The sequence below is a fragment of the Kwoniella dendrophila genome, chromosome 7, assembly GCF_036810415.1.
Source record: "Kwoniella dendrophila CBS 6074 chromosome 7, complete sequence".
NCBI classification, from domain to species: domain Eukaryota; kingdom Fungi; phylum Basidiomycota; class Tremellomycetes; order Tremellales; family Cryptococcaceae; genus Kwoniella; species Kwoniella dendrophila.
Genome location: NC_089482.1, coordinates 675,858 through 700,639, shown reverse-complemented (window position 1 = coordinate 700,639; position 24,782 = coordinate 675,858). Strand labels below are relative to the sequence as shown.

At 39.8% G+C, this 24,782-nt stretch overlaps 6 protein-coding genes across 6 annotated transcripts; 3 read left to right on the top strand and 3 right to left on the bottom strand.

The window, feature by feature from the left end:
• Positions 1 to 3,149: 3,149 nt before the first annotated feature.
• On the bottom strand, positions 3,150 to 3,849 carry L201_005474 (uncharacterized protein; the record flags this gene model as incomplete). The annotated part of the gene is made up of 3 exons (XM_066221204.1): positions 3,150 to 3,215; positions 3,320 to 3,490; positions 3,556 to 3,849. The coding sequence occupies 3 exons, from the start codon at positions 3,847 to 3,849 to the stop codon at positions 3,150 to 3,152; spliced, it is 531 nt and encodes a 176-aa protein (XP_066077301.1).
• An 858-nt stretch (positions 3,850 to 4,707) lies between these two features.
• Positions 4,708 to 5,432, bottom strand: L201_005473 (uncharacterized protein; the record flags this gene model as incomplete). The annotated part of the gene is made up of 3 exons (XM_066221203.1): positions 4,708 to 4,731; positions 4,850 to 5,032; positions 5,148 to 5,432. The coding sequence occupies 3 exons, from the start codon at positions 5,430 to 5,432 to the stop codon at positions 4,708 to 4,710; spliced, it is 492 nt and encodes a 163-aa protein (XP_066077300.1).
• A 1,751-nt stretch (positions 5,433 to 7,183) lies between these two features.
• On the top strand, positions 7,184 to 7,858 carry L201_005472 (uncharacterized protein; the record flags this gene model as incomplete). The annotated part of the gene is made up of 3 exons (XM_066221202.1): positions 7,184 to 7,426; positions 7,548 to 7,739; positions 7,835 to 7,858. 3 exons carry the CDS (start codon positions 7,184 to 7,186, stop codon positions 7,856 to 7,858), a joined length of 459 nt encoding a protein of 152 aa, XP_066077299.1.
• Positions 7,859 to 8,570: 712 nt separating this feature from the next.
• On the top strand, positions 8,571 to 10,555 carry L201_005471 (uncharacterized protein; the record flags this gene model as incomplete). Its single annotated transcript, XM_066221201.1, has 5 exons — positions 8,571 to 8,873; positions 8,955 to 9,134; positions 9,967 to 10,152; positions 10,274 to 10,450; positions 10,526 to 10,555. 5 exons carry the CDS (start codon positions 8,571 to 8,573, stop codon positions 10,553 to 10,555), a joined length of 876 nt encoding a protein of 291 aa, XP_066077298.1.
• A 271-nt stretch (positions 10,556 to 10,826) lies between these two features.
• On the bottom strand, positions 10,827 to 15,737 carry L201_005470 (uncharacterized protein; the record flags this gene model as incomplete). Its single annotated transcript, XM_066221200.1, has 5 exons — positions 10,827 to 10,850; positions 10,920 to 11,009; positions 11,078 to 14,664; positions 14,730 to 15,373; positions 15,436 to 15,737. The coding sequence occupies 5 exons, from the start codon at positions 15,735 to 15,737 to the stop codon at positions 10,827 to 10,829; spliced, it is 4,647 nt and encodes a 1,548-aa protein (XP_066077297.1).
• A 2,984-nt stretch (positions 15,738 to 18,721) lies between these two features.
• L201_005469 (uncharacterized protein) lies at positions 18,722 to 24,757 on the top strand (the record flags this gene model as incomplete). Its single annotated transcript, XM_066221199.1, has 7 exons — positions 18,722 to 19,479; positions 19,536 to 19,861; positions 19,920 to 20,570; positions 20,613 to 22,973; positions 23,043 to 23,555; positions 23,621 to 24,584; positions 24,661 to 24,757. The coding sequence occupies 7 exons, from the start codon at positions 18,722 to 18,724 to the stop codon at positions 24,755 to 24,757; spliced, it is 5,670 nt and encodes a 1,889-aa protein (XP_066077296.1).
• Between the last annotated feature and the right edge of the window lie 25 nt (positions 24,758 to 24,782).

Below are 24,782 nucleotides of genomic sequence, written 5' to 3'. Positions count from 1 at the left end.
ATCTTTACTCCAGCGAGTTGATAGCATCTAGATAGCAAGACAGCATCTACAATCGCTGTGAGAAATAGAAGAATAATGGATGGTGGCTTTTTTTTCCTTTTAGATCCGAGACTCATTTTCTCATTAACTTTTCAGTTCAGGGTTAACAGGGTTCTGGGACGGATGTAAGGGTAATTCAAGCCGGTAGTTTATTTTACCTGAACAGAAATCCCTCAACAGAACATACAAGCAGGATTACAGCAGTCTATATCTTTCTCGTTGAATTACAACATATATACAGTAATCAACGGACAATACGGAGAAAATCATTGAACAAAGTACAAAACCTCAATTTAATTTAGCTTTTTATTGCTTTTTCTCTCGTTTGCTTTTTGTAGCTTGTTGAACAGTTGATCCGGACCCTTAAATCCTTTTGAACAACGAAGATCGTAAGGGAAAAAGGCGTTCGATTATCAGCCAGATCGACATAAGTATCCCCTGTTCAGCTTATAACCTGTGTTAATGCTACGGTATGAGTACCGTTAATTAGAGCATAGACACACTTTGTACGCCGTTCGCTCAAGTGGCTCAGTATACTGGTTCCTATCACCGAAAGATGAGAGTACGACAATAGGAGGTCGATTAAGCCATAAGGCGACGATCACATCGATCGATCATTTTTCTTATCATGTTGCACAAGTCTAAACACTCAACATCGCTCGCACATCAGAATGGTAAGATTAATTACATCGAAAACATTAAGCGACATCACAGAGTGAGCAGCTGAACAAACTAAATCCTTCGTTCCTTCACTTCCGAGCCGGTTCTTCCCGCACCCTCAGCATCCGGTTGAAGACCTGAGCTACTGCATCTGTTTTGGCTTTCGCCGCTGCAACTCCACCACCTCATAATGTGAACGATAGTTCACACTAGCTGCCTTCGATGGAGGAGGGAATGGAAGCCTGATACAAAGAAACTTGTAGGGCTCAAATGCGTATTACGCATCTGACCGTTGAGGACTGCCGCGGAAGTTGTTCCTCATGACGATCGCATCCGGTGTGCCCGGACAGAATGCCGTAAACTACAAACCAACAAGGTCCGTTAGCCTTTTTTTCACATATAAACAAAGAAACCTAATCCAAGCCTAAATCTCCATGGAAAAACTGATGACGAGCCCAGATATCTGATTTACTAACTTGTTATCAAAGGTATTCATACACCTAAGCGAAACATCAGCGATGCTATAAGTGGTGATGAGTGGAGTACAAATGATTCAGAAGGATCAAATGATGACATCCAATTCAATAATCTTTAGCGTCTTTTTGTCAAATCCGCTATGCGCTTTCATATCAGATAGTGAGACAACGACGGAGAGTCTGACGGTGTTTACTATTTGAGGTAAATGGATATCACTCCAAGTCTCAATCCACATTTTGGCCGTAGAAGAGAAGTCTAGACGCTTGCTTGCTGATGCTTGGTACAGACAACATAATAGTTGTCGGGGAATGCTGGAATTCAGCTTAAACGTAAAGACAGTGTGGCGCTGAAACCACAATCAATCGACTTATCAAGCGAGTAAATTACATCTATAGTAGCAGGGAGCAATGAAAAGAGACGATGCTGGACAGCCATACTATATGGATATCAAATATACTTATATGATGTGAGACATGAGACCATAAAATCATCAGATCAAAAATACATAACAAGAAAAGCCATATGATCAAGAAAAGGGAATTTGTCCTCAGTTATCCCTGAGGCATAAAAGAGGTACTGTAAAAACAAAGATACATTTCTTCCTTTCGTCAAGTGGGTTCTAACCGGGAACCTGTAGATCATCGATATGTAGGAAATCCCCTTAAACTCCCTGTTGGTTAGTACTGCTGACCAGGATTCAGCTAACAACGAACAAAACAGATGATTTATCTCTTTTACAGTTTCCGCTGTCTCTCATCGTTCGGAACAGTACCGAATATCTGACCAATTTTCCTAAGCGCTCAGCAGTTCAAATAGCATCTGGAGCTGTAAAATTGAAACAGGTCAAGGTACATGATATCATCTATCTACCGAAATAGTGGGATATCCACCTTAAAACGATACATATGTGCTGTCAATGTTGTCTCATATACAATCTTTGTAATCACTTCACTGTAGACAAATAAACACGAATCCGATCGATGTATATCATTTCACATGTTCATTATATGCCGTAGTAACGGAACGGACAACGGCTTCTTATAGTATAATTAGATAGCTTATGTACATATGATATCGTTCTTCATGTTATGTAAATACAAATACTAAAGCTAACCGTTCCGTGCCGATCCGACTCCTCATTGATGTGAACTCACGTAATTTGTTCTCTGCAGTGTTGTAAAAGGCTGTGTGGTGGTTGAGGTTTCGATTGGGCGGTGGTGGTGGATACAGCTTATGCCATTTTCCCACCGAATTTTAACCTCTTAGAATAGACTTAGATCAGATACTCAAAATGGCTGCTTGGATATACACAATTCAATAATGAGAAGCACATATGATATAGTCAGCGCCAGCGGAATCAACATTGACCAGATAGGCAAGTGAAAAACTGTAAACGCCAAGTCGGAATTGAGGCAATAGATAAAGTTTAAACTTTCCAGTGAATATTACGGCTTTGTCTCAGTCGATTCTCCGTTCGTCATATGAAATTTCCCTGAATAAGTAATGTTTACAAAATCAACAAACAAACAAGTAAACAAATATGTACAGTATCGTACATCTTATCATTGCAAAAATTGACTATTTGAGTTAGAAAGAAAAGTATATTCGATTATTGTTTGATTGTTTTTGTTCTAGCTTTTAATCTAGTATATTACAATTTGTTGTAAAAACTAAAAAATCCGAGTAAGCCAAGTCTGGATTATTCGACAAATCGAACCATGTACAGTATTTTGGGTATCAAACAGTGCAGTGCAGTGCAGTCTAGTCAGCGATTGCTGCAAATGGTTAGTTTGTGTCTATCGTAAGCGCTAGCCAAGTTATATCCCATGCAATCGACCCATATAATCATTGCGAAGATCGCATGTATTGAATCGTGATTGTGATTGAAATATGCATATAATCTTAGCAGTGACATCATCTGCTGTGCAACAAGTATAGAAGGGCTATCAGATAGTATACGGAATCACAACTATTTAGATAGGCTCTTCGGTGTAGTCCTTGTCGTCGTTGAAACCACTTTTATCGTAAGTCATGTTATTCTACAAAATTTAGAATGAAGTCTTGCAAATTAGTCGGCTAATTATGTTTTCATCGGGAGATGGGGAGTAGAAGATGCAGAGACAATTGCTCAAATGAAACTTACAGTATCTATGGTAGGATTATAAGCCCAATCACTAGAAGTTTTCATTTCACAGGTTAAACGAGCTTCTTCATGTTTAAATTTAGAGTCAAGCCAATTATATTTCCCTTGTAAGGTATAGTCATCTGTTGTTCGATCAAGATGACCTTGTTTATGTTCACCCGACAAAGTACACTGAATACAACGAGCGAGGTGTCGTGCTACAGTGCAGTATATCGAATTGATATAACACGACTTACGTCAAAGATATCAGAAGGATCTTTGTCATCTTTATCATTGTAAGCATAAAACTTAAAATAACTCTTGGCTTCATCTTTACCTAAATTATCTTCATCCCAATTGAATTTGACTTCACTTTTACCTTTGATGATTTCACCAGAAGTTTTGAAGTCTTTATCGGCAACTTGATATCCTGCATCATCTTTAAATTTGATTTTGAATTGTAATTTACCATCACCGATATCGTCAAATAATGGTAAAGCGGAGCTTACCCCTAAGAGAGCGAGTATCGACAATGACTGAATGAATAGCATGATAACGGGGGAAATGGGTATGGGCTGAATTGATTATGGGGCGATTGGGAGTATATGTATTATTATATGACTATGACTTTAACTGTATATGGAGGCGACCGAGCTATTAACTATAAAGTATTCCATTACTTCGAAAGTGTCGTCTAAATTTTCGTTATAAAGCTTACATTTTTGAGACCTTTTTATAGCATCAACCCAATGGCTTGGCGTTTGGCTCTGATCAAGAGAAATTGCGATATCCTTTATACTGCGGTCACCCTGATGATCCCTGATGGTCAAACTTTTAGTTATCAAAGGTTCCGTTGATCAACATGGTGGAAACGGATAAACAATTTCTCCCTGGGCATGAATGTGTAGGAATCTGTACTAATCCTCAGCGTCTTATATAGCGATGAGGAGAAGTACAAGTATGAAATGATATGAAAGGTTAAATATATATACAGGATGAAGTGACACGTAGAGCGTCTAAGTATAATTACGTAATGTGATTTACAACAGAATGGTGCCCAGCGAGGCTACATGAAAGGATAGCTCTATCATACGCAAAATGAGCGTGCAAACATATAAGAGGGTGTTCTTTGGAAGCTGCTCATGGGACAGGGCATGTGTTTCGTAAAGTGAAAATACAGCGAGTGGATGAGTCATTATGATATACGTTGAGTGTGCCAGCCATATTGAAATGCAGGTTCGAACATCGCATATACTTTTCGAAATATATGGGGTATATATGTGATCCCGATACAGGATATTATAATTACAAACTACGGTGGCAGGTGCAGGCTCGTCTCCTAGTACTTGGTTCTAACAAAAAGAAAGACGTGACACTGGCTTTATGCACCCCCCGCATTACAGATCTTTCTAGCTCGTCCAGGCAATTTCGTTCTTAATGGCCAAAGGAATAGGAATAGTGGACATTCAGCTTATTTCCGTTTAAATGTAAGAAATGATTGTACGGAAAGGAATATACAGCGAAAAAGAGAAAAAACAATTCTGGACTTACCGAATTGATAACTGGATATTCCTTATGGTGATCGTCTCCAGCTTTCCAACATTGTAAATCTGCTGTACGTTGCCAATCTTGATTTACAAGATATGGAGCTTCGGCAATCAGAGTATATTTGTGTGTGTCGAGATCATCATATACATGACCATCTACTCTAGCTCGATGTCCTCTTAAATTACACTGAACGAGACGCAAAAGGGAAATCAGCGCTCAGTGCCTTCTAGTATCAAGCGAAACTTGACTCCTCAACCCACAATTCCTAACACGAGACAAGATGATGGAATACTAAACTCACTTCGAAAGTATCTTTAACAGTCTCACTATAACCTTCGTATGTGTAAAAGGTGAAAGTATCTGTTTTTGGTAAATCACTTGTTGACCAAGTCCATTTATTTGTGGCTGTTTTATCTTTCTCAGTTGGACTGACATTTGCACTTGGATCACTGCTAAGTTTATAGCCCGTTTGCTCTTTGAAATCGATTTCAAAGCTCAAAGAAAGTGAATTGAATCGTTCAACGACCGCAGCTGAAGAGACCCCTAGAGTGGCTAGAAGAGCGATCAAGTTTAAGTGGCCGTACATCTTTATTTATATCGTATCTGTAATTATCTGTTTTTTATTTATTATTATAAGAAGCTGACTTCTTTCAATGAAAGCTATATATATCTATACATAAGTATATTACAAGAACTTGCTGAATGCTGAATAACATTGAGGCAGGTCTGGTGCTTTTGCAACTTATATATTGCTTTATCATGTAACACCAGTTATCCTGTTTGTTCAGAGTAATGGCAGCTCCTCCGATCTTGCATACCTGTTTCCAACCCCTTTCATTTCATCGGATTGGTCTATCAAAGGATGCTTCATTACAATGGTTTGAGGTCGAGATTGCACAAACCCTTAATCAAACCTTTGTCAGCACTACTCTCTGACAATTATTTCGATCATTATTCCTCTTGTGATGAACCTTTGCAGATTCGAACAGGGCAGATCTCAGAGGTAAATATCACGAGCAACAGGCTTATGTCACTACTGTATTAAGGCTCTCGCTAACGGGAATATACATTCAGCTCGGATACGATACATGCGCAGTACGATCGCGGCCACAGTCTATACAAGCGAACCAATATACCTGAGTTCTAGGTCTCTGGCTCGATTTATCACAGTCCGTTAAAGCGACTCCTGTATACAATCATACGTCAGGAGTCAAGCGAACAAATGCGACCTTGAAGTCCGAGCCACTCACCGATGTGATGTCTGGATCACCTGGTGGTTTACATTTCGGAAGAGGAAGTTTGTGACACTCAAGAGTTCCCGATGAATGTTTCTTCTGACCGGATAACCAAGGTGCATCTCGTCTTAAAGTGTAACCGTGTTTCCTATAATCGTTTTGTTCTCCCAATACCGCCACTGTGCGCTTCGGCAAATGTCCTGTAAGGGTACACTAGAACAGGATTTGTATCAGCCTCCATGGTTACATAGATCGAGCGGTATAACACAGAGACACTGGCCAGATCATGTCGGGGGATAACTCACATTGAACGATTCTTGAACGTCCGAACTATCTACTTTGTAAGTGTAAAACTTGAAATTTCCCTTTGCTCTTCCGTCTTCCAATGCCTTCTGGTCCCATTGAAAAGTTTCAGTCTTTGAGTCTTGGCTCACTTTTTGGATGTCTGAGCTATCTCCAATTGTATAGCCTGTTCCTTCCTTGAATTCAATTTCGAACTTCAGCTTCGGTTTGCCACGTTCGATCAGGGCAGCTGAGGTCAGGCCTAGGATGCTTAATAGAGCATATATTGCGAATTTCATACTCTCTTGACGATTTATGTTATGATAATTTGATGGACTAGTAGCAGACAATGACGATATAAACCCATGGTAATTAATGTTCCGGCTGAGTACAATAAGTTCGGGTTCACATTGACATAGGGTCAGCGTTTTAGGTACTGTATGTACTGTACATATGTACCGTGGAAACAAAAAAAAAAACTGCCACATCCTTTCATTCACTCCTGATTAGCGTTTAATTTCCCCTTAATATGGATTACATTTGAGGGAATCAAGATATTCTGGCTAATCAGCTTCACCGATCTGACCGAGTACCTCTGTAGCTATCTTATCTGCTTAGTGACTACAGGTATAAAAAGATGTTCTCAGTGTTCTTTTCGTTTTCGGTCTTTCCAGTTTCCGCATTTCTTTGTAGATAAACCCTGTACTTACAACGATCATTGATTGATCTTTTCCTAAACCCTGTAAATATACTTGAATTTTTAAATATGATTTTCAATACAAATCTTACACTTCTCTCTATATTGGGTGCTTTATCTACCATGACCATGACTTCTGGAGCAGTGATCGAACGAAGAGACGCAAGAATGTTAAAATTCGATATCAAGTTTGAATCTGGGACCGGATATCATCAAGGTGGCGACTGGGAAACATTCAAACCCCAACTTAGTGCCAAAACTGAGACTCTACCATTACAATGGGTAGAAGATCAAATTGGTAAAGATTATGCTCCAGTTCAATTCTACTTTTATACCTATCAAGAAGCTCAAAATGAGATTTTTCACGTAAGTTTCGCGTTTTCACTATGAGTATGCATGCATAATTACCAATTCAGGAATGTAAAAATGTCACTCTAGTCCCTTCATTCCCTATAAATGCTAACGCATTATTCTATTGCCATATTAGTGTCTGGTAACTCCTCTGAAACTGCAAAAGGACGATAAAACCCGGAATTATAAACTAAGTAAACACAATGACAAATTCGGTTATTTCTCAAAATTCCATTCTGCCATTCATAAAGAGGCTCGACTTGACTGTTGGAAGATCGATAATGGTGGAACAGTCGACAAGAAAGTTTTATCTCCCTCCTTCAGTTCTGTGAGTCACGTTCTCCTGTGGTACTGCATCCGGACGCAATCTCTGAGGAGCAATACGTAAGGCTGATTCATACATTTGGGAAATTCTTTCGGTAGGACGGTCTACCTCTCAACTCATGAGATCTTCCTTCTCGTTCCTTCCATGGATTGAAACAATGTCGTCAACACGAATTGCATTGTAGTGCTGCTTGATGCAGTTGAATGTACTAGTAGTTACCCCCGATAACTCTCCAGTGTGCTGTTCACCTATGTCAATGTAATACTGTACAATGTGTCTTATTGTCCCAAGAGAGAGATCTGCCTTAAGACCATAGGCAAGCGTCAATCCGTACCGAAGTACATCCGTCGAGCTGAACTGTGTGCAATATGATGGTTCAAGCCTTGTTGATAACACGTAAGGTATACGATGAAAGGACGACATGACATTCGAGGATGGTGTTTCTCCGTTCTCGAACCGCTCAGGATTGTATAAGACGTCAAAGGAGTGAATGTTGCATACGTTTGGGCGGTGTCTCCATCGTCATGATCATGAGCGATCACAGAGCGAGGGGTTGTCACAAAAGTGGTGTCCTTTCATTAAACAATATTTGAAGGGAGCTGTAGTTTCAAAAGCACTTGAACTTGCGATCACGGCAGGGTTAAAAGGATGTACGATACGGCACTAGGGGGGATTTCGAGCAATTTTTGTTTCCTACGAAACTCGGCCAGAAACATACAGATAACGAGAACCCAGCTATGGCTCATAAATATATATAGGGAACGAGTCCACTTTTCTGTATACTTTTACTCCAACGATTTGCCAAAATCCCTTACTGACTTATCATTGTACAAAATGAAGCTCAAATTGACGGTAGGACTAATATTAACTTTGTTAAGTTTGACTTCCGCCACAGTGGTCAGCCGTGGTAGCAAGAAAGATATCACAACCTTGAAATTCAAGATCAAGTTTGGCAAGGGTACTGCATACCATCAAGGCATGATTGAAGATGACTTTAAACCGGTCAAAAACAAGAAGAGTGAAACTTTAGAGTTAGAATGGAATGAAAATGAGATCAAAAATGGTACTACCAGAGATTTTTATTTTTATTCTTGGGATAAAGTACATGATGAAGATGAAATTCTACATTCTATGACAGTGAGTTGCGTCATGAGCCAGATCGCCGTTACCCCACAAAGAAGCCGTGTTATGCTAATCTCTATACAATCGTAAATGTAGTGTCAAGCCAAACCATTAGAAATACAAAAAAAGGGTAAAATATGGACTTATACATTAGAGCCATCTGATTGGGGAGGCGGCATGTGGCTACATCATGACCAAGTAATTAGGAAAGAAGTCCGACTACAATGCTGGGATATTGGTGATGATATAAAAACAGCCATGCCGGTCGAAGACTCGGTGAGTATCATCAAAGGGTATTTGCGTTATGTGGATTGACTGTAATGCTGACCTGATTATTTGATAGGATTGGCTTGATACAATTGTGTAATACTAGGATAGCTGGAAATTTGTTGTAATTGCATAGAAATTGTATATTGATGGCTAGATTGTGACTTACATGTTGCACTGTCAGATGCAGAAAGGGTCTTATTTCATTTGCTGAAGATAATCACAATGTTTCGATTACAGTCTCTCCTGGATGAAAGGAGCTGCTTCGCTTTGTAAAGGTCACATTATTAGCCGAGTCTTCTAATTAGAACAACGAGCTACCATCCACTTTCACGTAGACGTCCTCGTGATAATCCTTTATAATCCATGACAGTAACATCCTTTGTTTCCGTTCAGTGCTTATCAACAAATCATCCTTTTATACTGGGGGTAACTATTTTGACTGCCATCTCTCCTTTATTAGGAATTAGAATCAAAGGTATGACATGATTAAAACTCTTAGGTTTGCAACCTTGAGGTGACTCTGCGTAGTAGATGTCTAGATTGTGTCACGCAGGTTTGCCGTATTGCAACATATAAATTGTCAATCTCATATCCGAGCTGGAAGCCAATCTTACCATATCCAATAAGTACAGCATACCGTTGAAATATAATACAATCTGGAAGTGAAATATCCGTGTACATATCATTCTGTAAATATATATATATTTATATCATGAAGTTCATTCCAACCGCCACATTCGTATCATTAGCTCTTCTAGATTTGATATCAGCTAGCGTATTTGAACGTGGTGAGAAGAAAGAAGTAACTACACTGAAATTTTAAATTAAATTTGAAAAGGGAGCGACATATCATCAAGGTGGACTTCCAGAAGATGTTGAGTCTCTCAAAAGTGACAAGGAACAGGTTTTAGAACTACAATGGGAAAAAGATCAAATTGGTGAGAATAAAATTGGTACAGATTTTTACTTTTATAGTTGGGATACACCTAAAGGTGAAAAAGATGAAAAATTGAATTCTATGAAAGTGAGTTAATATCAACATCTCCCATTTTATTTATATGTGTATCGTAAATACCGTTGTTGTCATTTACTTACTGTAGAAGCAACTTATAAGTGCAATTTTTACGTTTTTATTGAAATGATAGTGCACAGCTACACCTTTCGAAATTCAAAAAAAGGGTAAAGTATGGACATATACCTTAGATAGAGATTATTCAGGTGATCAATTATGGCTTCATAATATTCAAGTTCAGAGAAAAGAAGTACATTTACAATGTTGGGATATTGACTCTGATAAAACAGAATCACCACGGATAGATTCAGTGAGTGCGGTTGTGGGACTACACAGCGGAAGATGTACTGTGCATTTGATAACACGATTATCAAATCGCTTTCAGGATAGACTACCTAAGAAGAAACATTGGTAAAATCCGATGAAATTCAGTGTGTATGTGTATGACACAGATACCTGGAACCTGATCTAGCCGTTCATTGAACTTGCCTTGATAATGCAATGCATGATCCAAAAAAAAGCATTAAGCAATATGACATTCCGAAATTCGTTATATATACACAATTGTTTTGTTCAGTCCAATATTATAGATGTGAATGTCTGTATCCTGATAAACGTGGTCTTTACCATTTCTTAATATACATTTTCGAAAAAGTTCCAATTCCTGTATCTGACCGTCCGTTCACCTAAAATCGTAAAGCAGCAGCAGCCTAATCAAATGAGGTTGGTTTGGTCAGTCTCAGCTCGATGGGTCGAGAACGAAGCGCAATCAAACTTACTTTGATATCAGCTAAAGTCAAACTTGCTTTACCACACATCTCAGCAAAGGCACCATTCTGCAAGAAGAGGTTTTCAGGTGTATCGAATTCCTATATGAATGAAATCGCAAATTAGCATAAACGCTTGAACTAGAATCTAGTAACAATTCAGGACTTACCTCAACTTGACCATCAGCCATAACCAAAATTCGATCGTAACTTAAAATAGTTTTCAATCTATGTGCAATACATAATAAAGTTTTATCTTTGAATTCATTTCTGATGGTTTCTTGAATCTTAGCATCCGTTTCAACATCGACTGATGCAGTAGCTTCATCCAGAACTAATACTTTTGAGCCTCTGACCAAAGCCCTTGCTAAAGAAACTAAAGATCTTTCGCCAACTGATAAATTACCACCCTCTTCTTCAATGACTGTATCTAAGGTGAATCTCTTGTTTGATGCAGGAGCATGTTTTTCATCTGTGATTGTGGCGTTATTGAGGTCATTTGAAGTTGATTGTCTAGGTGTTGCATTTGCAACTAAATGCGCTCTTCTCAGAGTATCGTATAATTCAGCATCGTTCTTAGTATTGAATGGATCAATGTTGGATCTCAATGTACCGCTAAATAATAATGGATCTTGAGGAATGATTGAAATACCAGATCTTAAATCGTTTAATCCGATTTTGGATACATCAACACCATCAATCTTGATTGAACCACTTGATAATTCTGCCATTCTAAACAGTGCTACCATGATTGATGATTTACCTGCACCAGTTCTACCGACAACACCGATCTTCTCATTAGCTCCAACATTCAAGGTTAAACCTTTCAACACATCAGGAAGTTCTTCTCGGTATCTCATCTTGACATTATTAAATTCGATTTTACCTTTAGAGGGCCATGATGAAGCTGGTTTGACTTCTTGAATTTGATGCGGAGCTTCCTGATCCAATTCATTGGCGTAATGCATAATTCTTTCAGCACCAACCATATCATTCTCGACTTCTGCTGTTTGTCTAACTAACCAAGAGAAAGACTGTTGAACGGTAATAATAGTGGACAAACCTAAACCACCGGAAGCGGCTGAGACTTTGTGTGAACAAACAACAATAAGGGCAACAGAGAATGATAATAATGAACCTAAGAAATCTAATCTCATACCTAACCAACGTTGATTAATGATAGTAAGATAGTAAGCCCTGTTTTCGATATCCACTCTATGTATGTTATCTTGAAAGAATCGTTCTTGCTCGCCATAAGACCTAATTGTAGCTACACCAGAAAGAGATTCTGAGAAATGAGAATATAATGATGATCGTAAGATTGAATCGATTCGCTTGAATTCTCTTGAAGATCTTCTGTAGAAGGCAGCGTTGTGAACGTAAAGTAATGATACCACACCCATAGCAATAAGGAAATATGGTTCGACGATAGCAAGGACGATTGTAGCACCAACAATGTTACCTAGAGTACCGATAGCCATTCTCATAGCATCTGAAAGGGTGTTATCGATGGTATCTGTATCTTTGGAGAATCGATTCATGATTCGACCAAGAGGAGTAGTATCGAAAAATGATTGAGGGGCAAACATAACTCGTGTAATGGCTTTCTTGTGAATACTGACTGAAGCGAAATAGTTGATTAAAGCGTTGGAGAAACCTTGGAAGAACATGGTAACAGCAGTTAAAATACCTAAACCAGCGTAAATACCCATGTAGAAGCCATTTGCGTAATCCCACTTGTACTCTTGCCACCAAACTAACCAGAACGAGGTGATGACATATGTCGCCTGAGCGAAAGCAATGGCAACAATGAGAATGGGGACCATGAAAATACCATTACCTGCTTTGAGATAGCTAAAAAAGGTACCTTTCTTCAAAGCACCAGTATTTCTCTCTTCAGCTTGCATAAGAGTGTGAGCGGTACCTTTGGCTACCATCTTTGATCGATCATATATATGAGCTGGACCTGAAGAGTTCATAGCTTCTTCTTCGGTTTCAATTGCTTCATCGTGTTGTTCTTCATTACCAAATTCTCTAATTAACCTTGCGAAAGCCCCATTTTGAGCTTTTAATTCGTTGTATGTACCAATTTCGCCAATATGTCCATCTTCCATCATGATTATGTTATCCACGTAGGGCAAGAAGTGTAAGGCATGGGTGACGAGAATTCGGGTTTTGCTGTTGAGGGCACCTATAATAGCATTGAAGAAAAGGGCTTTACCGACACCAGCGTCGAGAGCGGATAGAGGATCATCAAGGGCAATGATATCTGCGTTGAAATAGATAGCTCTAGCAATGTTGACACGTTGTTTCTGACCACCGGAAAGATTGATACCCTTTTCACCGATTTCTGTACCATCACCATCCTCGAGGAGTTCAAGATCAGGTTCTAAGCAAGCGTCTCTGACGGCAGCCCAGTATCGTTCTTCATTCCAAGGTTGACCAAAGAGGATATTTTCTCTAACGGTAGCGTTTTGAATCCAGGGTGTTTGAGCACATAACGATGTAGAACCTGAGAAGGTAACTTTTCCTTCCGTTCTTCTCATTTCACCCATAAGACCTTGAAGCAAACTTGATTTACCAGAACCTATAGCACCGACAATAGCAGTCAATGAGCCTTTAGGAATACTAAGATCGATGTCGTGAATTTGGAAAATCTTTTGTTCTGGTTCATGTTCTTTTTCTTCATCGTCATTGACACCAGAGATGCCAAAAGGTGGCGCACCTTGACCAACAGCTTGTTTACTGGCTTCAGCATCATGTGGTCCACCAGAAGCCATTTCAGCTTCTATCTCGTCAACGGCAGTAACCTTTTTGGTCTTTTTGTTCCAGAACATCTTTCTCTTTTTCTTCTTGTCTTTACCTCGACCTTTAGTCTTCTTCTCAGGAGCTGCACTGGCTGGACCACCAAAGTTTTTACCACTTCTTGCTTGTAGTTTCTTCATCATACCATCATCGTCTTCAATAGGTGCTGCATCCCAAGTGAAAGAAGCATGTTCAATTCTTACAGCTTCTTCCATTGTTCTATCAATTCTCATTGTATCTGCGACCAATTCAGCGTCGAAAACAGCCCTCAATCTGCTCAAAGCATTAAGAGCGTCGGCGACAGCTGACAACGTCATTGGCCACATCATTAAAGGCATTCTCATCAATTGGAACAGGGTAATGACAGTGAAAATAGTTGCTGCTTGAAGGTTATGGGATGTTGCACTATAGGTGATAAAAGATATAATGGCGGCTAAAGTTGGTAAAGCCATAGCGAAAGCCATCATACCTGATCTAAAAGTCAGAAGAGTTCTAATATACTTGATTTCCATTCCTCTAATAGCATGAACCTTCTCGAGGAAAGGTATTTCCCAAGCCATGTATTTGACGATTCGCATTCCACCTAAGATCTCTTGTAAAAGCTTGGCTCTTTTGTCTGTCCATCTTGCGGCTTTTTTACGTATTAAGAAAAGGTTCTTCATGAAGATGACTTGCATTGGTGTCATGATGAGGAGGAAGGCAATTCCAGGTAAAGCAGAATAACCAATTTGCACAAGAAGAATAATGATAATAACGATCATCTGTATTGGAGCCGTCCAGATGATATGAGCGAAACCAGCGGCAAAATCGATTCTACTTGTATCGGTGGAGATGTGATTGACCAATTTACCATTGGGTATTTCACCTCTTGATTTTTGCGTGAATCGTAATGCTTGTTGATAGATACCGGAGATCAACGCAGCTCGAGATAGCACTCCGACACCCATCGATCCTAAGAGGAAAGGGATCAGCTGTTGGTCCACAACGAACTAAATGAGAAAGAAGACTAATACTTACGGACAAAGTAGTGATGAATACTCAAACTTGATACTAGAAGCAACAACAATAAACCAATAGCCATACCAACACCCCGACCTATCGCAGGTTTGGGCTGACCGGTAGCCTCTGCTATCTGCCATTGCGTGGACCATTTGATTAAGGATCTGATAAGTAAGGGTGTGACTGCTTGACAGACATCACCGAATAATTTGATTACACCGGCAGAAACGAAGAACCATCCAAAGACGTCATTGAGTGCTAATGCCAAAGAAGCTTGTTTCTTTCCATGCTTTTCCCTATACTCCTTTTCTCTTTTGGCTCGATTTGGCATCAAAGGGTATAGTATTCGCTTCGAAAGTGGTAAAGGTGTATTGGGATCTGATAATTTTGCGTTATATTCCGCTGCTACTCTTTTACGTTCAGCATAAGAGATAAGTAGCCTTTCTGAAAGAATATGAGCTGAACGTTCTTCATCCATTTTCCAAAGATCGGTTTCCTGAAGGGGTCGAGCGGATCCTAAAGCCATCATGGGACTGATCCAATTGAAGAAGACTTTGTCAAAGAAGTTTGCGGATACTTCAGGTGTGATTTTAGCGTCGTCGAGTGAAAGTGGTGCTGGGGGAGGGGGATGTTTTGGTTTTACAAAGGGTAATGAGTGTCTCCTATCGTTCGAACAGGTCGTCAGTAATGCGGCGAGGGATTCACGTATAGACGTAAAACCCACCATCGTGGTTGTGTATAAGGTCCGCCACCAACATCTTTCAGTATCTCTTTACCAGTTTTCTGCTCCATTACAACCATAACTTTTCTTTTCTGACCTTCATCCTCTACTTCCTGTATGCCTCTTTCTTCATAATCGTTTGAAGATCCAGCTTTCCTTTTCTCTCCGCTCCCCTGTGACATTTTCTTGTTGAGATTGGCTTCATCTTCACCACCTACTCTAGTTGATACACTGTGCGATGAAGATGCAAGAGGTTCTGACGGTGCAGTGACCGAAGCTTCATGTAGATTGGACGACGATGACATGTTCGTTGACCTCTTTGCGTATGGGTTGAGTTGATAATATCGATATATATATGCAGTTATCACCTGGGGGATCCCGAAAAACAATCGACGATCTAGATTACAGTATCTAAATATTATACCCGTCGGCCTTGTATGACCGCCAGTTGTAAACCGTCTTGAATTTCCGCTGACCTAATAGATGTCGATGTGATCGGCGATTTGGAGGGGGAATACTTGGACAGCAATGATTATATTGAATGTATAGATTATATAGATATATTTCTTATCTTTAACATTGAAAGACAATAGATGAGATAGAGATGACAGTTGGTGATCGTATGGGCCGTATTTTCAGGAGGCGAAAAAATATGCTTCGGCCAGTATGTATCTTTTCTTATTCGGAGAAAGCCGATGTAATAATAATAATAGTAACAGTTTACCTTGCTGTTGAACAAACACGAAAAAAAGAGCCGATCGTGTCTTTTATGACGCTGATGAATTGTATCAAAAGAATGAATGAATAAGCCTTTGATAGAATTACGAGAGAACAGGTTGATGCTGACAAAGAAAATCACCAAGTTTATATGTATCAGGAATGAGAACAAACGTTGCCCTCAATTCAGATAATTCGAAAAGCGATATGTAAAGCGAAACCAAATTTTATGCATGCGGTCATCATCCTGTCCCCTTCTCTGTCTGTTGTGTTTTATCCTGAAATTGTTCAGAGGATCGGGGGCCGAAGCTATTTTTAAGTTTATTGTCAAATTGGGAATGCGGACCTGACTTGGGCAACTCACCTGATCATGTACAACTATCACTGGGATCGACCGTTTTGTACAAGCGGTCAGCGCCGCCGCTATATCGTACTCAACCCGATACCGTATAATAGCTTCTTGGGATGCAGTATACAACTAGAAGGGCTAGTTGATTTACACCGCTCCTAAGGATACTTCCAACATTTCGTTTTTCAAATCAGTTACAGACATGATGGTAGAGGTATAATCAGTAGCTTGATAGCCACGCAATCCTTACAGCAGATTCTGCTGACTCCAATTGCTCAAGACACCCTTATATCACAAATATCCAGATCATACTTGAAGAGCTCCGTTTTTGAATCGAAGTTTACCTCGAACTTGTAGCGTAAGTTCAGCTTTGGGCTTGGCAGCAAACTTCGTCGAACTCCTACAAGCTGTACTGAAGTAGTCAGTCAAACTCACGTAAGGAAATCAGAACAACTGCCGATGGTAGAGAATTACCACCTCGAGGTAAAGCCAGCAGTCTATTCTATGTTCATGTTAACACCAGGAGACGTTAATGGCCCTCAAGGCTTATATGAGATAAACCTCTTACCCATGCGTTTATATGATACCTCGAAGAGTTGATATCGATACTATACACGCGTGGCAATCGAAAAACATGGTCCGTGGCGGACATTACCGTTAGTCCGCTCAGAGGGATTATGCGACTATCTTGATTGTCCGTTTCCGAAGCAAAACATGATTGTTTCTCCCTATTTCTCTTTTACTTGTTTCAAACTGGTCCTACCGTAACTTAATCAATTTCGGGAAAGGAGGTCACCCCACCTGAACCGATATAATGACCATAACGACGATCAACAGATTAAAGCGGAATACATCACCAGAAGCGAATTATACTTCGAACAATTGTCACGGTCATACCGAAGAATGTGAACGATCATGATCAACAGCTAGTCGTTGACGGCTAGAGGCTACAAGGACCAGCGAGCAATTCATCATGATGAGGATCTTTGAATGAAGGGAAGTATTTTCTGGGGTGTCAACGATAGACTAATTCCCATGCAAGAGACTCGAGACCAGCGGTCCTGACAACCAAGACGTCATTTTGTCATTAACCTTACAGGTCGAGAAGCCAAAGGTCACATCGACTAGCAGATGATATGAGGGATGATCCGAGCTTGTAGGATAAATATGGGTCGAGAAGTGTGGAACTGTGTTTATCAAGTTGGATGATAGAGTCTGTGCGTTAAGGTATGTTTGTCGCTTGTTTATTTCTGCCAATACTTAGTGCCAACACTGACCTTTGTTTAATTGCACTGCAAGTAATAGGGACATTTAGTCTATACAGTACTTCACAGACAATGTATACAGCAGCATACAACCAAACCCCTTTGCACACTCGATACATCCTTTTCACTTTCCTTCTTTATTTCTTTTCTTTTTCTCTCTCTCTTCTTGTTTCGATTGACGAATTTGAACGAGTAATTGACGATTTAACGATTTAACGAATTTTGACGATTTTCTTTATAACGACATTCTGGGATAGATAGATAGACTGACTATCTTATTGCTTGTAACATCAAAGAATATCACACTATAAATCAAAACCTTTCGAACCCAAAAAAGAAGGAAATTCAAAAATCAATAAATCACCAATTTACTTCATCGACACACAGCTCAGTCACCATATACACAAACAGCTTCCCCCTTTCTGAAATCTCTCTTACATCCAGTTTCGGATCGTAAATCTTCTATCAACATCCAAACAAACATACCTTCAAATTTTTCTAGATTACCTTAAATCCCGTTTTGCACAGCGTAGAACATCATTCAACGTTTTGCTTAAACAGCTCCACCTTTTACAAAAAAACCCAACAACGACTATTAACTAATCATCCCATCAATAAACTTCTCAATCCCATCAACTCCCTCTTGGGTATCATCAAGATTGACTGACGAACTTGTTCATCTAGGTTTATCATCTCAACGTATATCAACGGGAAATCGATTCTCCATGAATATCTGATATACCAATAGAACTTTATACGCTTTTTTACGATTTTTTACGACCTTACGACAAGAAAAGAAATCATTCACGACTATCATACTGTATCATCGCCTCCCCCTAATTCAATAAACACTCCTATACCGTGCGTCATACTTAATATAAGACGTTTCAACTTACCACCTATCACCCTAATGAACTTTTAACGATATTTCTACGGATTATATATAACGACAATTAACATGACTCATTCATCCCTTTTCTCTCCAAATAATCACGTTCGTCATTCTCACTACCTCCAACCTGAAACCAACCTTGCACCATCTCACCCTCCGACAAGCTTCGGTAAAAGCAGTGGATTCTTAAAGAAGATACCTTCGGTCTTGTTCAACAAAGAAAAGACACCAATCAAGAAGAAATCAAGTAAAGCACATTTACAGATTCATATTGATTCCTCATCACCTAAACCAATGAAATCCACAATTACATCAAATACCATTCAAGCCTCTTCCTCTTATAATACTTCTGGTAACGCAATAGGAGAAAAGGATAAGAAAACTAAAAAGCCACGAAAGGCTTTAGCGGATTTATTTGGATGGGGTAATCATCATCACAGTAATCAAAATCAACCTCAACAGCAACAGCAACAGCAAATAACACCAGTGCTTGAAAAGGCTTCTCCTGTTCCTGTTGTACCTCCAAAAGATAACCCAGCTATGCTAAAGAAACTCAATAGACCACCTTCAACCAAATCAAACAATTCTCATTTCAGTACTTTACATACGCCAGTCATTGCTCCTCGACCTTCTATAGGAGATGATCCTTTTGTAAGAGATGGACAAGGTGCAGAAGTAGTAGATCATGTCTTCAGGCATTCTGCTGAAACTCCTTCGGCCAAGAGTATAGCTCTTGATAGAAGAGCTAGTATATCGTCAAGTAAAGCGATGTCTTACAAGACTGGATCTAGTGATGTTAACAACACTAAGGAAATTTCCGAAAGGTAAATTCTACTCTTCCCTGTTAGTGATGATACTGTGCTAATCATCATATCCTCAGAATGTTACCTACAATGGCAAAAACAAACGTCGAGCAACGTCGAGTATCTGCTCCACTCACACAGCATGTTCATACCGATCTTCCTCCTAGATCAGCTTCTCTCGGTAAACTCCTTGGAACCACCATGGCAGCTCCTCTACCACAAGTCGTTGAATCTCCTATCGAAGCTGAAGAACAACCTATCCGAACCCTTAAAAAGGAGAAGACTAAATCAAGAGTATGGGGTCTACTTGGTAGAAATAAATCGAAGAAAGAAAAGGTTAAAGTACCATCAGAATCAACCGTACCTGCTTTACCTCCAAAAGACCCTTGGACTCAAACAATGGGTAAGTTCTCTGCTAATTTCAGACGATTTTTAACGATTAGCTAACTTTGTATGCATAGCTGCTCCTCCCACTGGGACTTTGTCTCTTACTGCTCATATCGATGACAAGTACGCCGCCGCTGCCACCATGAGATCCAATCGATCTGCTACAAGACCCCGACCACCTTTCCTCCACATATCAGCACCATCATTGGATGATCCTTCTCAAGTGATGCCTGCGACTGCATCAACTACGTCTTTCCCTCATACAGCCAACCGATCTACTTTCGAAGATCATGATATCTCACCTAACGGTAGTCCTTCCAGATATCCTATTAATTCAGGTAGAGGTGGAGTATGGGAAAGTGTTGTAGGTACTGGCGCAACAAGAATATCCGATGATGCACCTGTTCATGCCATCGAAGCACTCATGGGACCTTCTAGACTTCCAAAGAGGAAGAGTCTTACTGGCTTGTTTGGTGTTACAATCAAGAAAAGTTTCGATAGAATCAAACCTTCTTCACCAAAATCAAGATCAGCGTCCCATCAACGAATCGGTAGTTCGCCGCCACGAATTGCAGCTAATCCTACCCTTCGACCACTTTCAGAAGAGATTGAAGAAGCTTCTGGACCTTTCAAAACCGCGACTGTTCCTTCGGCCAAATTCACCAGTCGATTCGCAATCCTAGTTCAAGTTGATGAGAAGTCAAAGGAAATTCCTGCTAGAGATCGTGAGTTTACATCGAGTTTGGATGTCGCTAACTGATTTTTAGCGAGTCTCAGAAGAGTTGCTTCTGCTACCGACAAATTGTTCAACCTCGTTTCCTGCTTGGACTTCTCACCAGCCTCAAACAATAGTCCGGCACTTCGTCGAATGGGTTCAAATGCCTCTCTTGAACAAGCTGCTGCCGGATCACCTACTCCTATTCGTCGAGTAAGATCTGCTATGTTATCCAACAAAGCCAGTGGAAGTTCCCTCAAACCTCCTTCCACCAATGTCAGTCCACTCAAACTTGCTCTTCACCGCGAACAAGTTGCAGCAAATCAAACTCAAAAGGTTTCACCTGTATCTCCATCTCCTCCAAGAGAAAGTTTAGTTAGAAAAGGTATGCGAAACATTTTCTCACCGCCATCACCAGCTCCACCTAAACACGGTAAACCATCTAAACCAGATATGGATCTGATGTCTGGAAAAGTGATTGATGAAAGAGTCGGTATGGGTCAAACAATGGGTCCTCAAATAATCGAAGAAAGAACACAATCCATTAAAGGCGGTAGTCTTGCCTCTGATGTACCAGCCGATCTTAAAGCTCTTATCAACGAGACCTCGGATATCCTCAAAGCTGCTCCATCTCTCAACCAAACCTATACACTTGGTCTTCCTGCTCCTCCACCGAAAGATAGAGTTCCCGCTCGTCGACCTGGTCCATCTCCACCTGCTTTGTCATTACCTCCAGTACCGGATATGCCAGCTCCTGCGCAAGAGAAAGCTTTACCAGTTTGTAAATGTGATCTCGATCCAACAGAAACACATGATTGCAGAGATTCAGTTATCGAAGATATGCTCACTACCGAAAACACAGAACGACGAAATTCATTCGATTTCACCAATGAATATGCCGCTCTTGATCAAGTTAACCAGCGAGCTTCATTTGTCGAAGCCTTGAAGAGTGTCAGCTCCATCCAATCATTCTTACCTGCCTCGCTACCGCCTCTTCCTGTTCTTCCGGAATCTCTTTCTGCCCGACAACCGCTTCCGGAATTTATTCCGTCTTTCCATATTTCCAAGCCATCCGACAGTACTTCAATTCACGATGATTCCGATTATGATGATGAAGATGATGGTGGTGAATTTGCCGATAACGAAACTATGGAAGAAACCGCAATCATAGGTCATGTAACTGGTATCGCCAAAACTTCACCTGTTAGAAGAGAATCATTACAACCTTCAACTTCACCTACCAGGAGAGAACACGCTAAACCTATCAATTCACCCTCACGAAAAGAACCATTTAGAGGTCAATTCGCTTTTCAACAACATGTCGCTACTATGCCGCGTCAAGAAAGTCATGCTTCCTTCGGTGCTCCTGAACCTGTTCTTACCGTTCCCGACATTGCTCCAACCAGCAAAACTAGAAGAGGTCATCATAAAAGAGGTGAATCTGGTTTTAGTATCGCTACAATGTCCAGTATTGGATCTGTTATCGGTACTGATAACGATCGTGAATACACCAATCACTTCGAGGTAAACTTCAATAATAATATAAATAGCCACTCTCGTCATCAATCAATAACAGAAACCATTGAAGAAGTATCTGATGAAAATTCACCAAAACCAAGAAAGATTACATCACAAGAATCCTTCTCCAGTATGATCAATAATGCTGGAGCAAGACCTACAACTAGAAGAGGGCATCATCATAGACGTAATTCATCAATCGTATCTGTTGATTCACTTAGTGAAATAGTTGGTGGTGGTCAGAACCTCTTTAATGGTCCACCTAATAGTCGACTTAATGGCAGAAGACCTTCATATGGATATATAAGTAGACATCGTCGAAATGGTTCCGGAGAAAGTACATTTGGTAGACCAGATTGGGCAGCTCATCATCGAAGAAACTCTTCTTCAATATCTATATCTTCAGTATCTCAAATTGCTAGACCTGGTTTAGGTGATCGAATGTTTCAACTTGACAATGCTGTACAACTTACATCCATTACAGGCTCACCACCTGATATAGAACCTTCTACTTCAAGACCCCAACATCAGAGGCAAATCTCCTGGGACAGTTTATTCGATGGTACACAAGATAAAATCAACGATTCCTTATTCGATGATTCTTTACAACATCAATCCCGAGATTCTATCTTCGATTCTGATAGATCATTCAATAGATCCTCAATAGATGGTGATTCCCTTTTTGGACCTGAACATAGTTCAGCCAAAAAACATTTCTTCCTTAAAGGTCTTCGACCAATTTCAACTGTCAGTACAGCTACGAATAACTCTCAAGGTGACGATACTTTCCAACATGTTCACAATTATATGCAAAATGTCGTCACTCCAGTCAAAGCTATGGCTAGAGAACTGGAAGCTTGTTTACAAGCTGAGGGTGAGAACATGTCCAATATGAGTAAGTCGCAACATCACCTGTTAAACAACCTGTTGTATAGCTCTCAGCTAAACGTGGATTTCGATTTAGCCCCTCTCGGCAAAGTGAAAATGAGAACTGCGGTCGGTCGTCAAATGCTTGGATCATCCATGTCAAGACCTCAACGACCAGGACGAAGAAGACCAGCCCATTTAGTTCTTGCTGAGCCTCCTCTTGATACACCTGGTCTTACTTCACCTTCAGCATCAGAAACATCTAGTAGACTTTCGCTTGATACCAACGCAGCATCAATCACACTTGGTCAGAGAATCAGACCGAGTGGCGCAGGTCATTATAGGCAAAAATCTTCTGCTGGAGTTAAAATTGAAGCTACAATTCATGAAATGCCTTCAATGGCTACTTTACGTGCTAAAAACTCTTCAGCAAGTCCTAAGTCTAGAGAACCTACCATTGTTGGTGTTGATGATTTAGGTGAAGAAGATGAATATGATAGAATGAGATCAATTAGAAATTGGGTAGAATGGGAAAGAGAAGCTGTAGATGAATTTAGAAAAACTAAAAATTGTTGGAGGGATAGTGAAGAATCTAAACATGCTATAGAAGGTGAGCTACTTTGCAATCTCCAAGGGTATATATAGCTAATTTTTCATCTGATCTGATTTTGGTAGATTGGAAAATGCCTACTACAAATGAAGAGATAGCTGCATTCCTTGCCCAATCAACTCAAGCATATAAACCATTAAATATTGATAAATTACCTAATGGTAAAATTGCTCATAGACGTAAATCATCTTTAAGTAATTCAAGAGCTTTATCTTCACCTTATGGATTACCTTTACCAAAACCATCTGTTCCAATCAACGTAAACAATAAAAGTAAAAAGATGTCATTAACAACTAAATATGAACAAAAGAAAAATTCAACTTCATCAACTATATCAGCATCTTCAGCTTTCGCTTTCGCTTTTCCATTCCCTGATGATGTTCCTGAAGCTCCTTCTGAACCTCCTGCACCAATCGCATCAATCTTTTCTTCTTTCCTTGGTGGTGATGAAATTGGAAATACAAGATCAGCTTCTTCACCTCCATCTTCTCAACCCACTAAGAACGCTGATTCATTAAATCTACATTGCGCCGAAGCTAAATCAGTAGCATCTGATCATTTTGGAATTAAGAAGCTTTTAGAAACTAATGATGATAAAGATAAAAGCAATAAAGAAATTGATCAAAAGAGAAATAGAGTAACGAGTACAGCAAGGAGACAAGCTTTAGGTTGGGGTAGAAAGAGAAATTCCGATGGCCCTGAAAAAGTAATTGGATTAGGTTATTCAAAACATGAAGTTGCTAATGGTATCCCGCCTATGCCAAATTCTGCTATACCTCTACAAACAAAGAATACGAATATATTTGGATCTAAAGCTAATCAAGAAGAAAAAGGTAAAGAGAACCAAAAACCAATTAAGAAGAGGAACATTAATAATAATAACAAGGCAAATAATATCTTCAACAACGAAAATTCAAGTACAACAATGAACTCGAATATTATTATTAATAGATCCTCATCAAAAACTAAAATTGTAGTAAAGAAGAATATATTTACTCCAATTAACGATCAAGAGAATAGTTTGATTTCGTGAGTGCTATATCTTATCAAGGCCTTCTGCAAGCAAGGCACACCAAAAGCTGATACCTCTAGTTGCTAATGACAGACAAAACTCTAAATTGATGACTACTAAAACTAAATCCCCAATAAAGAAAAAAAGTTTAAGACAAGCTGTTAGTCAACCACGTAATTTGAGAGTGTAATGTGGTGTCATTGTCAATGATGAAT